Below are 17,347 nucleotides of genomic sequence, written 5' to 3' on the forward strand. Positions count from 1 at the left end.
ATCGGGAACAATTAAAGGTTCAGTGTCTTGCTCAAGGACAGTTTGACACAGACTCTGGGGGAGTCCGGGATCGAACTGGGAACCTTCAATTTCCCAAGCTTCCGCTCTACCTCCTGAGACACTAACTAGTGCCGCCCCCCTTATGAAAAGATACGAGAGGATTGACGGAGGTCGGTGTCCTCTATAATATCAGTAGGACACAGAGAGAGTGAAGGGCCTGCAGTCTGCACACTCATGAGTCATGACAATCTGTAATCATCTAAATTGGAATAATACCTCTCCAAGAAGAATTTAGAATCGGCTTTGTAAAAAGAAAATGATTTTGTTGCCACATGTGCTCAAGTAGAAACGCGTCCTCTATAATCCAAATGCTCTGAGGCAAATCCAGCCTACTCCAATTTGCATTTTAACAGGCAATTCAACAGCAGTCATTATAGCTTGTGCAGTGCACATATTTATGGGAAGGTGAAGATAGTGGAGATAGTTAGGAAGACTTGAATTGTGTGAGGACATGTTGTCCTTCCTCATGTTTCAGCTGTAATGATTAACGTTTATATGTGAATTTTATTGTGGTTCTAATCATGTGGAAATGCCAAGGCGGGTTGACAAAGTATGTACATATAAGGAGTGTGCTGGAGGCTCGGCCAGCTAATGATGCAACTATTTTAAAGGATCATGCCGGTGGACTGGCATGTTTCAACGTTTGACCATGGCCCACACAATGCATGGGGTGATAATATCAGTAAATCTCATATACCATGCTGACTATGCTTATTTTACAGAGTGGCTGTATGCCAACCTGTCTAGAACAGGGTCTGTCTGTATGTCTGTCCACTCAAAAGTAGACCCATGCACCACAGAACATGCTGCTATGCACGTGATGTTTTAGACCATGAAAGCCTGAACTGCCTAGTGAAACAAAACGCTCAAAGTGACTGTTTGGGAGGGATTTGGACGAATATTAGTACTTCCAAGTTCCTACTACTTTCTGGGCTATATATTGCGCCACCCCAATTCCATGATAGAATGCTTTCTTACCTTTCTTTGTAGTTGTTACGTCCCCACCAAAGAGGTCCAGGTGTTTTTTTGTGCAAAAACTCCTTATTGGATATTTCCCCTACCATAAGCCCTCAATGAATTGCATTTCATTGAATGGGAATATGGGGTGTTATGCTAATTCGCTTATTTCCATCGAAATAAGTAGTAAAGTGTGCCGCTTGGGATATTATTTACATTATGAAGAGAGGATATATACAAAAAATATATAATTTTGAGCGATGGAAATAAGCGAATTAGCACAACACCCCATAGACCCATTCAATTCCCATTCAATTAATTTAGGGCTTATGGTAGGGGAAATAGCCAATAAGGAGGTTTTGCACAAAATAACACCTGGACCTCTTTGGTGGGGAGTCTGGGGACGTAACAACTACAAATAAAGGTAAGAAAGCCTTCTAGCATGGAATTCTATTAACCCTTATCCCTAAACTTATTTGCTTACTTATTTTTTTTACTATTTTGAAAAACCTTTTTAAAATAGTTCAAATAGCTGATCTACAAGCTCACAATGTGTCGATGTAGATCGGCTAGTTGAACCATTTTAAAATGTTTTTCGAAATACCCTAGTAAAAAATGGGGATAAGGGGTAAGGGTGCCGCAAGATAGGGCCCTCTGGGCTCCATTTTCGTTCGAGCATTATAAATACACAATTTGGGGATTTAGCAGTGGGGAAGGGTTGTTCCCCCACTAAAGTTGGTATTTTGGTTACCTGTCTAAATCCCTAAAACACCTCCGTTACCCGTTACATTATGCATAGGTGTGTCTACATCTACAGCCTCTGTCTATTAGGCTAATTAGCCTAATAGACAGAGGCTCTGTCCCATAAAATGAGGCACAGCCAGGAGTTGTTTGCAGACTTTGCACCACAGATGCCTATATTTAGATGGTGTCATTTGTCTTTTTACATAAATCTTCTGCCAATCAGTGTGCCGTTTTGTGTGTGTGTGTGTGTGTGTGTGTGTGTGTGTGTGTGTGTGTGTGTGTGTGTGTGTGTGTGTGTGTGTGTGTGTGTGTGTGTGTGTGTGTGTGTGTGTGTGTGTGTGTGTGTGTGTGTGTGTGTGTGTGTGTGTGTGCGTGTGCGCGTGCGTGCAAGCTTACCCTGGTCAAACCAAGAGATTTGAAAAAGATTGGATTATAGATTGTAGTCTGTTTTTCTTTGAAGTTCTGACTCATGTATGTGTGCATGTTCTGGCACATATTGACTTAAAGAAGCCGTGTTAAGATCATGCGTGGAATCAACAACCTCTCCTCTCCTCCTCCCTTCAGGTGAATTAACAACCTCTCCTCTCCTCCTCCCTTCAGGTGCTGAAAGGCAGTAAAAAGCTCAACCTCTCGGTGCGTTCTGTTGGTCGCATACCGGGCGGCTATGTCACCAACCACGTGTACACCTGGGTTGACCCCCAGGGACGGAGCGTGTCCCCGCCCCCTGACATCCCTGAGCACCGGAGCGCCACGCTCAGGCGGGCGGACAGCCAGCGACGCAGCAACATGCAACTTCTGCAGGAAGGCGACGAAAAGAAGGTGCGGGCAGGAATGCCAGAGAGGGACATGCTAAACATGCTATCTAGTACCTACATGCTACTACAGTACACCTGCATCACATGTTGAAACAGCTGAACATGGTACCTACATGCTACTACACCTACAACACATGTTGAAGCAGTGATTTCTCATAGTAGCCTACAATTTCGATGATGTAAAGCCTGATTTATACTGCATCGTGCGACAGGGTTGCGTGCTGAAAATAGCTCACAGGCATATATGTACTATGCATGCACGCACACACATACACACACACACAGAAATTAAGCTAATTAAACTAATTATGACAATGATTAGGCTAGATATCAAATATATGCAAAAGCATATACGCAGCATGGGTACTTGACAATAAATTAACAATTTCCCGTGTATGACTTCCGCAGAAGTGCCCCTGAAGGCGTTTGAGTATAATTGAGCTTCCGTAAGATGCCTCCTTCATGGCACATAGAGATAGGGATCAAGATTAGGGGCCTTATCTCCATTTGGAGCCTGTTCTGTGGGATGGCGTGTCACTCTGGAGATGGATATCAGCAGCCTGCACCTGCAGGCCCCATTATTCCTGTGTCTCTGTCCACTGCTGTCTGTCAATTACAATCTCAGCATAAGCACTTACATTTTTGTTAAGAAATCAATCTTTTCTCTAGGGAATAGCTATACTTTTCAAATGAATACATTCTTTTTTTTAAAATATATATATATATCCTACTATAAAATAAGGCAACCTCTATCTCGTCTTCCTCATGCAATTTCCGCTCAGTGGGTTGTCCACTGAAAGCACAACTTGAGGGACAAAAGCCCATTTTTCACTTTCCCCCAAATTGAATCTGTTTATTTGCATCTTTACGGTCCCCGCAGGCTATTGGATCTGTAGCCACGGTCACAGTCCCATAAACTAGCCGGATGGTGGGTGTACCTATAGCTTCGGGGCTTCACGCACGCACCCAACGCCAGAGACAATGACAGCCCAGAGAGCTTTATGATCTATTGATATTATGTCCATTTTACTTGCTCGCACAGAGCGTTTATTGACACCCGCAATGTTCAAACTGATCGACTGCTGCTGTACTTGAACCGTTGTGTCATATGGGTTATTACCAAATAATTGGATGGCTGAAACGGCATAACCCAGACTTCTAATTGCTTTTGTTATCAATTCAGCGTCAGGTCATAAATTACAGGTTTGTCAGACACTAGCCTCGGGAACCCAGACGTTTTTATTTCCAGGGAGGAAAAAAAAGTCTGGGACCGAGTCCACTTCAATTCGGCATAGAGTAGCGCAAACGTTGATCAATCTCTGCTGATTTCTGATCGTCTGCACCACACACTCGTACTCCTCTCTCCCTTTGTCGCTCTAATTAATTAGTATGTCACGCAGCTGCGTCTAGATTCTCCCGGCGGATCCTGCCGGGAGCTGCCTATGCCATAGAAAGCATAGGTGGACCCCAGGCTAGTCAGACACAGACTGGAGGATCAAATGAGCCACGCTCCTCTCCAAAAGTCTTCAAAGAAAGTTGCTGCGTTTGTGTTCCCAAAGTCTGCATATAGTTTGGGAGCACACATATGGATTAGTCATACTATAAAAAGAGGAAACCTCTCTCCTTCTGTCCTGCTATCTGTCCTTCCTCGTCCATTTTTCCTCTGTCGGTTGACCAATCAATCTAAATGTGCATTTACTGTTGGCACATTTCACAAATGTAAGCCGTTTATTAGCATTTTTGTGCACTCTCGGTCAACAAACATGGGTAGAGTGACTCAAGGCAGCTGACAGCAATGCCCGGGTTAATTGAATGGCAGGTGTTTACAAAATGTCTAATTGTGCCCTTGGTGGCTCCAATGTGCAAATCTATAATAAAAAGCTGCTTGCTATAAAGGACTTTATTGCAAGCAGCAGACCTAAGGCTGCCCTACGAGTGTATAGACTTGATGTGTAGGAGTGTGGTCAATAAAGCACAGGAGCTTTAATTAGAAAATAGGTCTCGTCAACTGTGTTGGCAACAACCCACAGTAGCATTCGCGGCACTACAGTGACACAATGACCAATCGGCAGATGGGGACTTTTATACAGTTATGTGGCCAGCGTATAGGCACGGGTGCCAACATTGGCACAGGAGATGGTGATCACTGGCACACCGGCATAAGTGTGAGAGTTTTTTCTTTTTATTAAATATTGTGTCAAACAAATGTCAGTTGAAGTCCACTCACATCTATAATTTACATCCTGCACGCAATTCTACATTCATTCAAACTGATAACTCTTGACTGAGGAGGGAGTCTGGGAGAGAGGTGGCTTATTGAGTCTAATGATTATTACACAAAAGAAAATGTTTCTAAAGAAGCAGAAATTTCATTACATTTTGATGTGGTGTCATACTGGTAATTAAACTTCATTTTGATATGGCACACTGAGTATCAATGAAATTAAATTGATGAAATTTCATGTCAAAAAGGTTGCCCATACCTGCTATAGCTGATTTTTTTTAAGTGTTCCCATAAGCTGGTAAGATATTTTTTTAGAGAGTCAAAGGGAAGTACGCACAAAAATTCTACAGGTGCTGGACAAAGATACGTACAATGAAAAAGGAAGGCATTCCGCACACTAGGTCTCAGCTCCCAGGCAGAGCATCTCTACAATGTTTCGACCCCAGTTTGTCTTCGTCAGGTATGGAAGATATTTTTTTGTCACAGGGATCTGTAGTGCCAGTTTCAGTCTCAATTCTGCCCATAGTTTGAGTGTGAGCATTCCCGTGCAATGGGTACCACCCAAGTCCCTAGTAAGGCTATCCAACGTTGAAGCTGCCACTACCTACTGGCGAAAAGTGGAACTGCAGCATGTTCATGGAGGTGGACGTGACGTGAGGTGACGTCATGTGCGTAACGTGTGTCATCCCACAACCTCATGATTGGTCCCTGAGGTCCGGGCTTAACTTCCGCTCACTCGATCCATTGAGTTATAATTGTACTTCCGGCAGTCTTCCGGGTGCTTCAAAACGCCACTGATCAACTTCCACTGAAATGAATAGCGGGGGGGCTAACGCTCCGGTTCGGCCTCTATCCTTTTATTACTCTATGGTACCACCCCTCCCTCGAAGTAGAGAAAGTAGCAGATCTACAACAAGCTCACAACACGTGCGGTGATACCACACGTTGGGAACTTGTAGACGCTACAGTATATATGTTTCCTGCGACAAAGTTATACGTCTTGTGTTGTTTTGTCATTTGACGAAGTACGTAGGGCTTAAAGGGCCGTCCACACCAGGCAAGCACAATAACAATCGATAATGATTGATAGGTATAAGTTATAACTACAGTATATCTGTATCGTTCACCACTGTCTTTGTTATAGTTGTGGTGTGTTCAGCCCCGGTTTCAGCCGTTTTTCCACCCCATGCGAGATTATTAGCGGCCGCCCCTTCGCGCGTGTGCGGGGCCGTGCACATTTTTTTGGGGTATATCTCGGATTCTTGGACATTTGGCACGGTTCTATACCTATCCTCGTGGAGGATAGGTAGAACTTAATATAAAACTTATGTAAAAATAAAACTATATAGCAGTAAGTTCTTAGTATAATTCTCTCTTCACTCTTAGCGCTTTGAGTGACAGCAGCCAGGACACAGGACAGACAGGTATTAATTGTTTAATTGATCCACCAGTCAGTGCCAGCAGTGTATATAATAGTGCCTTTAATTTTATTTTTACCTTATCTTCTTTTTTTGTTGAACCAGACACGTGACGTGAGTGATGCTTGCAGGCAGCTGCAGAATAAAAAAAGGGAACAAAAGCCATGCTGGGTCGGCGGACGCATGTTTTTATATTAATTCCACCCTGAAAAGATTTTTTGTAAACTGGATCATGATCATCGTTTTTTTCTAACTTGTGGTCCGTTGAAAAAAGCTTGTTAATTGTGTTTTTGACAGATGACAGGAAAAGAATGCAAGGCAATCCATTTTTTTTTAATTCTTTTTCCTGTTCACCGTGAACCGGCTGGAAGGGTCGGCTGGTTGCCAGTTGCCTGACTGACATCCCCCAATTAAAGCAGGCACCACTATCAGTGCAACAGATGAAATCATGAAACATTGTTGTTGTTAGGAGCTGAACAGGGGTGCAAAGTGTATTTATTCTTGTCTATTTGTTACATGGGGAGGGGGCGCCTAGTCACCCACGAGATATTTTATTTTTATTTTATTTCAGAAAAATATGCTGCCCAGACCACAGGTATGATCCTTTAATGAGGCAGTGAAGAATGTTTGGTTTGCATACTAGAGAACTTGGGAATTTATCACAGCAGGGTCTTGTCTGGCTTGTGAGGTTATATAAATTGTTTGTTTGGCAGTTTGAGTGTTGTGTATATTGATTTGCTATGAGTCTCTAGAATAATGTTAGAAAAATGTCTTCTGGTCAGAAAAGGATTGTGATATATTGCTAATGTAAATAATAGCTTATTGGACCCTGGAGTGGTGCAGTTTATGTGGATGTCTGTCCAATGTTCTAATGCACTGGTTACCAAACATTGGGTGGGGACCCATTTTTATGGATCCCTCTATTTTTGGTTTCCTACATTTAGTTTTTAATTCAAAACATTTCCAAAAAACATAAAAAAGGAGCTAAAATGAATATAAAATATCTAAATTCTAAATCGAGCAACTTAAAAACTGTCTGGGTTGTTCACATAAGCCTGAGTAGACGATGACACGACCAAAAGTAAAAACTTTTTCCACCCCACTGACCACAGTACTTAAGTCAGTGATACATTGGTGATGACAGAGGCAGTCCCTGAGCTCCATTATTGCTCTGAACTGCATCCAGATCAACCTCCTCATCATTACTATCACCAGTTCCTAGCGTTGGAGACTGTGTGAGACCAGGCCTAATCGGTTCTGACACGCATCAACTTTTATATCCTCATTTCGTTCATAAAAAAAGACACCGTAGATGGATCAAGCAGGGACTTGAATTATTAATTTAGCTGGCAAAGACATGTGCTTCAAACACTACACACATCTGGGATGTGTGATCCAACCTAGTGTTGGATCCTCGCTGTCCAGTGGAAACCTTGCATGTTCAGCACTGGTGGAACGTAACTAAGTAGATTTACTTAAGTACTAGTAAGGGCATTTTATCAGGTATTTGACTAATCTGGGAACTAAATCGTTACCAAGAAATTTCTTCACCAATGTGTTTCTAAAAGTGTCTAATAACATATACTAAAAGTTTGAAATTCAACTCCCGTGGGAAAGTTGAGTTATTAGCATAATATGTGACCATACCCTTAACATCCTATATAAGGCAAAAAAGTCCAAATTTCATCATTCTTTAAGTAGCATGTGACATATGAAACTAGGGGGTTTTCATGATTCTGAATCCATTCCAAGCATTAGTTTTGCACAAAAAACACTCCTTGGGCTAAATTAGGCCATATCCACTTGACCAAATGTGCTGACCTCATCACGTTTGTGAGGCCGTTTTCCCCCCAAGGAGTGTTTTTTGTGCAAAACTAATGCTTGGAATGGATTCAGAATCATGAAAACCCCCTAGTTTCATATGTCACATGATACTTAAAGAATGATGACATTTTTACTTTTTTGCCTTATATAGGATGTTATGGGTATGGTCACATATTATGCTAATAACTCAACTTTCCCACGGGAGTTGAATTTCAAACTTTTAGTACATGTTATTAGACACCTTTAGAAACACATTGGTGAAGAAATTTCTTGGTAACGATTTAGTTCCCAGATTTTCATAGATTTCTCTTACTAACTGTACTTACTGTAAGTGCAATTTTGAGGTATTTGAGGCAAATGTTGTACTTTTGTTCCACTACATTAATTTGAAAACTTTACTTACAGTTTCAGCCACAATGTGTGATTTTGATGCCAATACTTTTGTACTTTCTATATTGCAGTATTGCAATAAGAAAAACATGCGAGTACTTTTTCCACCACTGCTTTTCAGGAAATGGAAAGACATTTTTCAGAAATTCTGAAAATAGCCAGACGTGCAAGCACTACTTGTGTGCTAGACACTCTGACTCTAGTATAAAAAAAAGTTGAACATTCATTGCTCGGCCTAATGGGCATATGCCCGCTGTGCCAGTCCGCCACTTCTCTCGTACGATGAAGCAGGGCATTAACACAATGAGTGCTGGGATTTCTTTCAAAATAGGAGCTCGGGGTTCCGGGCAGACATGGAAGCTGTTAAGGCTTCATAGTCTGGATTTTTGGTGGTGAGGTGACCACCGGGGCTGAAATAACGTTGAGCGGTGGTGAGTAAAAACGGAGAGAAGGGCTGGGGCGGTGGATTGTTCTTCACCGCAGCTCGTGACGTCATGTTGTAGTTCGGTGGTCACCTCACCACCGAAAATCCAGACTATGAATAACGCTTTACTCTGAAAGCCCCCCCCCCCCCCCCCTTTCCGTTCCGTGTAAAAACCGGGAGGCATAGTGTTGCTTGCTTACCTTGAGATGATTACGATAAAGTCTCTCTAGAAGCATTAATATTCTAAACGAGAGGCATGTTGAAGTCAGAAATTAAGACAGAAGTACTGTATGCCCATCTGGTCAAAACCATGGAGAGCTCCCTAGATTAGGAGATACGAGCCATTCTTTCTGAGCCGTAAACAAGGAAGTGAACGGCAGCGCGCATGCGTGAAACCGCAAGGAGTATGGTGCAGAAGGAGAGGCCAACACTAAAAAAAAAATCCAAATTTAACTTTTTGTTTATCAATGAAAAATCGCTATGACGTGTACACACATCCACTGGATCCATCGGACACGTTTCCACATGTCCTACGGTCTGAATGTGTTAAATGACCAATTTGGAAAAATTTGGAGATACAAGGTTTCTGCCCGACAGCTACAATATATGGTTTAGGCCACACTTCTGCTTTGTTACTTTCTTGTCTTTTGTCAACCAGATGTCTCTCTGTTCTTGGTCCCCCCCCCCCTCTCTCTCTGTCATCCTCAGGTCAACCTGGTGTTGGATGATGGTCGTTCTCTGGGTCTGATGATCCGTGGTGGGATGGAGTACGCCCTGGGCATCTACATCACCGGAGTGGACAGAGGTTCCGCTGCGGAGTGCGGAGGACTCAAGGTAGCCACACCCCAACCTTTACTCTGGCCCAGGATTGGGACAGGACAGGATTTTTTCTGCGGGAGTGGGACAGGACAGGAGTGAAAATCCACTCCTGTGTCAGTCTCTAGTGTGTGTGTGTGTGTGTGTGCCCGTCGTACACTTGATGTCTTAATTTTTATCTGTCTGTCTCACACTCTCTCTCTCCCTCTGCTTCTCTCTCTCGTTCTCTGACATAACAGATGAAATATATGACATTTATTCCAGTAATATGGTCACTGTAACAATGTTTTATCGCCTCCTCATCTTCTGCCCTTTTATTTCTTAATATGACTTTTATATTTATTAATTAAGGCTGTTACAATGGTTCAGTCTGACATTTCACATCCCTGTCGTCATCCAGTGGGATGTTGAAGAGTGGTCAGACCTTTAAGGAGTTTACTGCAGGGTTTTTAGTTAACTAAAAGTAACGAAATAACCAGACAGTTTTGTTAACTGATATTGCAATAAAATGAGGCTTCACAAAGGCGTGCGTGCGTGCGTGCGTGCGTGCGCGCGTGCGCGCGCGTGACAAAGCAACCAGGTGCTCGGCATAAGTATGGACATAGTTTACCAGTAAGACGCCCTCATGACGAGAAGCATAGGTATGGTGGCGTGCCATGTCACGAGGCGTGACCATATATGGAGGCATGATGTCACAAGGCGTGACCATATATGGAGGTGTGATGTCACGAGGCATGACCGTATATGGAGGCGTGGGGTGACTAACTGACGGATGGGAGATGCAGGTTTTCATAGTAAATGCGACCTGCAGTCACTAAAAAATAATATACAGTATCAAAGGTACTCCTGGTTCAGACAGGATGAAACATCAGATAAAAACGAGGGATCCCGACACTCATTGTAAAAAGGAGGAAACAGCCTCCGGGCGTTTGCCTTGTATTCATAAAGTGCCTGGATTCCTTCGTTTTTATCTTTCAAGCAAGATGACACCAGGGTCTACATTCCTCAGTAGAAGAGCAGGGAGACCACCTCCAACCACCCCAGTTGCATTAGTTACATTGTGTACAGATTATATATATAAACTTTATTACAGGCTTGTGGCCCACAGGGTAAGACAGTACATCACATATACGAGAATAAAAATAAATACAAATACAGTACATTTACCCAGCCCCACAGGTTACTACTCTAAGCGAGGCACTCGTGCCAGTGTCCTCTGATGGTAGAAGTGTACCTTACAGAACTACGGCCTGGGTCTGTCATCTGTCCAATGAGTCCATTCAGTGAGCGATCCAGCCTGCTCATGAATTTGAATGTCAGGTTCCTCAACAGAGCCATGAATGTAGTGAGACCCAATGAACAGAAAAGCCCACTGGCTCTAGTGCTCCTGGGTTTTTTTAACAGGATTCGAAGACAGTCATTATAGGCTACTTGCAGCTTGCGTAGACTCTCCTTCTTAAAACAACATTTTTTGGTTTGTCCGTTTGCTAAAAGATGTTATGGATTGCAGGTTGATTTTTGTACTCCATTGTACAACGGCATCGGATACTACTGCATAGTGAGCTCGTATAGATCTGCTATTTTCGCCATGCTTCACTGTGGGAGAAAAGTGATTCCTCTTGAATGCAGTGCAGTTTATTCAAGCAGTGGGGGGGTAACTGCTGTGGAAGACCAAATCTCTCTAACCTTAACAGAAAAATGAAGCCTCGCTCTATCCACTAAACCGATGCGAGACATAGGCTGTGCTGGATCCACACAGAGAGTCTGAAGAACCTCAGCATTCCAACACCTAGTGGAAAAACGCTGGCACTTCGCTCTTGTGATATGGGGCATTTAATGTGCCTGTCATAATGACATGGACAAGTACCCAGCCAGTAGAGCCATATGCTGACGGACTTGAGCTCCATGTAGTCTTTCATCGCACGCCCATTATAGATCTGGCGGTTTAAGTGCCGTGGTGGCTTATTAGTGAGCCTGAACAGGCATGGGGGTGCATGCACGCACGCACGCACGTGCGCACACAAAATTGGCCTGGGATGGTGATCCTGGATGCACTCACTGCACCAAAATCCAGGGGCATAATTGAACTTGTGAGTGTAGCCTAATATAGTTTACACACTCACAGTTCGCCGGATTTGTTTTGTCGATTGTTATGAGGCCTCCTTATAGAAAAGGTACAAAGAACAGAAGAGACAAGATGGGGTTCCTCTGTGCATCATATTGATTACGTCAATCAGACGCGGTGGATTATTAGTACAGTCCATGTGGTTCCATTTGTACACCCTCAGAGTTGAGATTTTACAGTGTAGATTGGCATCCCAGAGATTAAAAAACTTTTATTCTTTGAGAATCACTCTTCTAGATGGCTGACAGCTTCAGTGGCATGCCATACTGTAAAAGTAATAGATGGCTGAATTATTGTATAGAAAGAGAAATGACGATGATTTGCTTTATTCACTCTTTATTCACTTCAGTTTTGAGCCTTATTCTGCAGCCACAATAACTCTGTCTCTTCACGCGTTCCCTACTCTCTGCTGATTCCAGTGGGGTGCCGCCCTTTGCATTGTAGGCGATGGATTTTCTGGGGGAGAAAAACTTTCAGCTTCTTCAGAGCTAAAAATTGCTTTTCTCCGCATTCCTTCTTTTCCCCACTCCACTCTGTTCATTTTGATACCTGGCTGTTTGATGTGGAATATTGTCATTCATATGGATTTAAACAAATGGAAGGCAGCGGTGCGCTTGATAAGCAGCAGGCTTCCACGCAGAATAAAATCCAGAGTGTTCGTTTAACTCGTAGAGTGTACGAATGGTTAATTTAAACACTGAGGGATTTTACTGTGTATTTTGCTGCAGTGGTTTTCAGAGAGAGAGAGAGAGAGAGAGAGAGAGAGAGAGAGAGAGAGAGAGAAAATTGGAGAGAACGCGTTCAGACGCAAAGACAGAAAAACAAAAGAAAATACATTTTGTTTAAAAAAAAAAAGCATCTTTAGACATGTCTCGCTGAAGGGCTTGCCGAAAGGATGGCCGGAAGTGCTACAATCCCATGACCCTATAGAATATCTAGCCTACTGGCTTTACAGATAATTATAACTCTGAGGCGAAGAGAAAAGCAGAGTTGGAGGAAGAATAGGGCAACGCCAGAGAGGAGGCGTTGCACCAGCAGCAGAAGTTGCAGGATGAGGACATAACGATCAGATCGAGAGACCATGGAGGCAGCCACAGAATATACTCCACCAAACTGAACCTGCCCACTACATCCAAGCTAACAAGCCACACGGGGAGACAGAAGACAGAAACAATACTAGTACACTACTAATATTAGTTTTGGTTTAAAGTGGCGTTTCATTTTCGGACAGCGTCTTCATCAGATCATATGCTCTGGCCATAGCCGAGCTGATACAGCTAAACTCCATTTACTAGGGCAGATACTACAAAGGCTATTAGGGGCGCAGGTGCACACAACATGCAATCAAACTAGAAGGTTACACTCAGTAAGAGTCCAAATCTCTGCCAGGTCTCAGGACGAACACCGTTGCTCTCTCTCTCTCTCTCTCTCTCTCTCTCTCTAAACACTCATCAGTGATGCAATTATGTCAAGAGTCATCTGTGGCACATCAAACTGTGTAGTTGTTGGAGATGACAGATGTGTACCAGGATACACAGAACCATCTGCACACCGCTCATTGGTACCCCCATGGGAGCGCTGTCTTCATGATATTCCTGTGTGATAGCTCTGTGGTGTTTGTATGCACCAGATAATAACATATGTCACAGTGATGGATGAGTATAATCGCTGTTCAGACAGGTTCCTTACTAAAAGTATTAGTGGGTGACGTGTAAATATTACATTTATGTAGGAGCCAGTTCTTTCAATTCAATGCGGAAATAATTCAATGTTGTCATCACAGAAGCAGCTGGCATCTGTATGCTGGCTGAATTTTAGTGTATTATTTCGGTTTCTATAAGAACATTTTGCAATAACTGAACTAGGATGCGTTGTGCATCCTAGTTCCCCTAAGCGGGGTGAAAACATCCTGTGGGGTTTCAACTTGTACGATCTGGCAGAACGCCACGGTAAACACATGTGACTGTGGGCGCTCAGCAGGGGACGGTTCTGTCTGGAAAGGTTCTCTGTTTGATCCCCGGCTCTTCCTGGCTTAGTGTCAAAGTGTCCCTTGAGCAAATTGGTTGTTCAGTAATGTCTTGCAGAAAACAGCGAGTTGAGAAAACAGGCTTGAAAGGTTCACTTCTGCGGCCTCTAACATTACACCTAGCTACATGTTTAAGCATTTATTTCATACACTTATTTCAGACATGCTCTAGTTAAGTATGTGAAGAAAAAAAAAGTTTTTCTCCTCTGTTGAAAAGCTGGAGGTTGTGCGATGGCAGGCTCTCAGTCAAATCTGGTCACATATTGTCCCACTACTCTAACTATAGTTAGAGATGGGAAAATGCAGATAATGTGTAAATGTACTGTATACCAACAACAATCTTCATATTAAAGCGCAGACTGCATTGGTATGGTGGTATTCATCTAGATGTGCTGACTTTGATGGATGACCCATATCCCTGCCAGGCTTCTGTAATCATCACACTGCTAGCGTGGCTATGTCATCCTTCATTCTGAGGGAAAATGAAAGCTCAATGTAACCCATGCTTTATTATTTACCTCCTGTGACCCCCGTGCGCGCGCGCGCGCGCGCGTGTGCGTGTGCGTGCGTGCGTGCGTGCGTGCGTGCGTGCGACATTTGCAAGTGTATGCATGCATCTGTGCATGCCGCCCCACCACCATCGCAGCCCACAGACAGCAGTCTAAGGGGTGAGGAAGGTCAGCCCTGCCCAGTGCCCTTTTTGTGCTATCGGACAAGGTTCAGTCTAATTTGATTAGTCTGGAGGGAAAAGGTCAGAGCTGACTGCATGTCAACACAATAACGGACGCTTCGGAGAAAAAACGAAATCTGAACTTCTGAAGCTAGGTGTCACAGAGAGTTGGATCCTAATGTAGTAGCTATGTAACACCAGGGCTCCACCGGGCGCGTCAGCGTCGCCGTCAGGGAATGTTCCCTTTTTAATCAATGAAGGGTGGCTCCACTGCCCGCGTTGCGTTGCGTGACATGTGACGCGCGCATTCAAATTGAACCGGTGCGTTTTTTGACGCACGCGACGGAGACGCAACGCGCCCGGTGGAGCCCTGGCGTAATATGTAATATGTACAGTACATTGTTGATGACTCAAATGCAGTCATGCAGATTTACCTTGTTTGGATGTCAGCTTTTTAAGCCTCCATTCTTTCACAGTAGACAGATGCTTGCTTCTTTCTTTCTTTCTTTCTCTCACGTTTGTGTGTGTGTGTGTATGTAGTGCCTGCCTGTGCATTTGTTTGTCCAGCCCATTTTCAGTCATGTTTTGACTTTTGACACTTCATTGAGTACTTTTGATATCCACATTCTGATGGTGAGCATGAGCATGCCCTTTCACGTACACTGTTGATGGCAACGGAATGTGGACCATGGTGACACTACACCATCCGTGCTGATCCTGTTTAACCACTTTAACCCTGGCATCCGTAATTTGTGCCATTATAGGTGACAACTTTAAATTCTTAATAAAAAAATTACACCCGTGTGAACTGAGTGGTGTAAGGTCTTATATAGCCTGTCTGACGTAATGAAATCATGTCTGACGTAATTAAATCACACCCGGGTGAACAGGGTGAACATAGCAACCATGCTCATTTTTTCTGCACAGACTAACAAAGCCAGTTGTAGGAGTGGTTTACACCACTCAAAAATCATGTCTGACGTAATTAAATCACACCCGGGTGAACAGGGTGAACATAGCAACCATGCTCATTTTTTCTGCACTAACAAAGCCAGTTGTAGGAGTGGTTTACACCACTCAAAAAGCCAGTTGTAGGAGTGGTTTACACCACTCAAAAATCACACCCGTGTGAACTGAGTGGTGTAAGGTCTTATATAGCCTGTCTGACGTAATGAAATCATGTCTGACGTAATTAAATCACACCCGGGTGAACAGGGTGAACATAGCAACCATGCTCATTTTTTCTGCACAGACTAACAAAGCCAGTTGTAGGAGTGGTTTACACCACTCAAAAATCATGTCTGACGTAATTAAATCACACCCGGGTGAACAGGGTGAACATAGCAACCATGGTGACACTACATTTTTTCATTTTTTCTGCACTAACAAAGCCAGTTGTAGGAGTGGTTTACACCACTCAAAAATTGAAATATATAATAATAAAAAATCTTGAAACATTTCCAAAATAGTGGAAATAGCATATAGCAAGCTTGTAGTCTCTTCTTCTAGCACACCAGTCGTGCAATTGATTTCTCTATGCACAAATGCATGCCATAGGAAATTGTTGTTATTCAGCATGTGAGAAAGTATATCAGGGTTACATTGGTAACCTCACCCCAAACCCTTGCCTAACCTTAAGCTCTACACCAAATCCTTACCCTAACCTTTATTTATACAGGATAAATCCCATTGAATTACAAGATCTCTTTTACAAGGGAGCCCTATTGGTTACCGTCAGAACTGTACACGGAGTCGACTTGATCCACAATGTGAAGCTAATTTCACCCCTGAGGTGAGCTTTTTGCTTGCACCATCGCTCAATTTTGGAGCCACTGGGGAATGCATTGTTTAAAGGTCATTCTCTGTGATCTTCAGGACGTTCTTCCAAACGGCAGACCAGTCTTTTCTGGTATCCATACAGATGAATGGATTTTAATGATTCAGGCTGTGTAAACTCCAGCGAGTTTATTCCAAAATATTTCAAGTAAAGGTCATTGGGCCATGTCCTGATAGATTACTGATAGGATATCAGTAATATATCATTCTTTACTTAATAAACTGTATATACAGGCTACTGTATAGACCATTTTTACTCATTTAAACAAATAAAATGTACTAAATATCATGTCTGCGCTTTTTCCTGCAACCTGGTCATTTTTATTGTGCCAGATATTCAGGCCTCTACACAGACTTCAAATCTAGTCCTATGGTCTGTACCAGCAGTATCGTCCCGAATCCGTATGTTTGCAATTTACGTAGGTTCTTTGGTGTGATTATTGATTCTCATGCGAGACCCTTGAACAGCGTTTGGGCCAAGTTAGGTGTGGATTGAAGCAACAGTGCACCTTGGCACTGTGCACCATGATCACCTCCTGTCTTATTGTTTGCTTGTCTGACTGTATTTGATTGTACCCAACAAGCCAAATGACGTCATTATGATGACGCATGACGTTATGCGACTCCTCCGGTGACGTTCAGGACTAGTTCAGATCCCAGCCCATATGGAGACGATCTTTACGTCATTTCCAGGTCGTCTTCACCAGTCGAAATAAATATAGCTTATTCTGGGCCAGATCTGACTAGGACGTCGGTCTTAGTGGGCAGAATTTGTGTTGGTTGAAATCAGGTGATATTATGGGCCAGAACTGACTAGTCTTGGTTTGACTTGATCTGGCCCAAATCGAGACGTCACTAATTCGTCCAGGTCCTGACCGTGCTTGCTGGGCATTGTTGTTTTATTTTGTGGCCTGTCTTTGGTCGATTTCTTTTGATCAATGTTTTTAAATGTGTCTTTATACATAAAGTTTGATTTGATTTGACAACATGTGGCCCCCGGAGGGGCAATAAGCTGGGG

General features: G+C 43.2%; 1 protein-coding gene across 3 annotated transcripts in view; it reads left to right on the forward strand.

The window, feature by feature from the left end:
• whrna (whirlin a) overlaps positions 1-17,347 on the forward strand; it is a 198,358-nt gene that overhangs the window by 84,732 nt on the left and 96,279 nt on the right. For all 3 annotated transcript variants that reach the window (XM_079525207.1, XM_079525208.1, XM_079525209.1), the window contains exons 2-3: positions 2,362-2,580; positions 9,565-9,690. In XM_079525207.1, coding sequence (XP_079381333.1) covers positions 2,362-2,580; positions 9,565-9,690 — 345 coding nt within the window. The remainder of the gene's footprint in view (positions 1-2,361; positions 2,581-9,564; positions 9,691-17,347) is intronic.

The sequence above is a fragment of the Electrona antarctica genome (assembly GCF_951216825.1).
Source record: "Electrona antarctica genome assembly, chromosome: 16".
NCBI classification, from domain to species: Eukaryota; Metazoa; Chordata; class Actinopteri; order Myctophiformes; family Myctophidae; genus Electrona; species Electrona antarctica.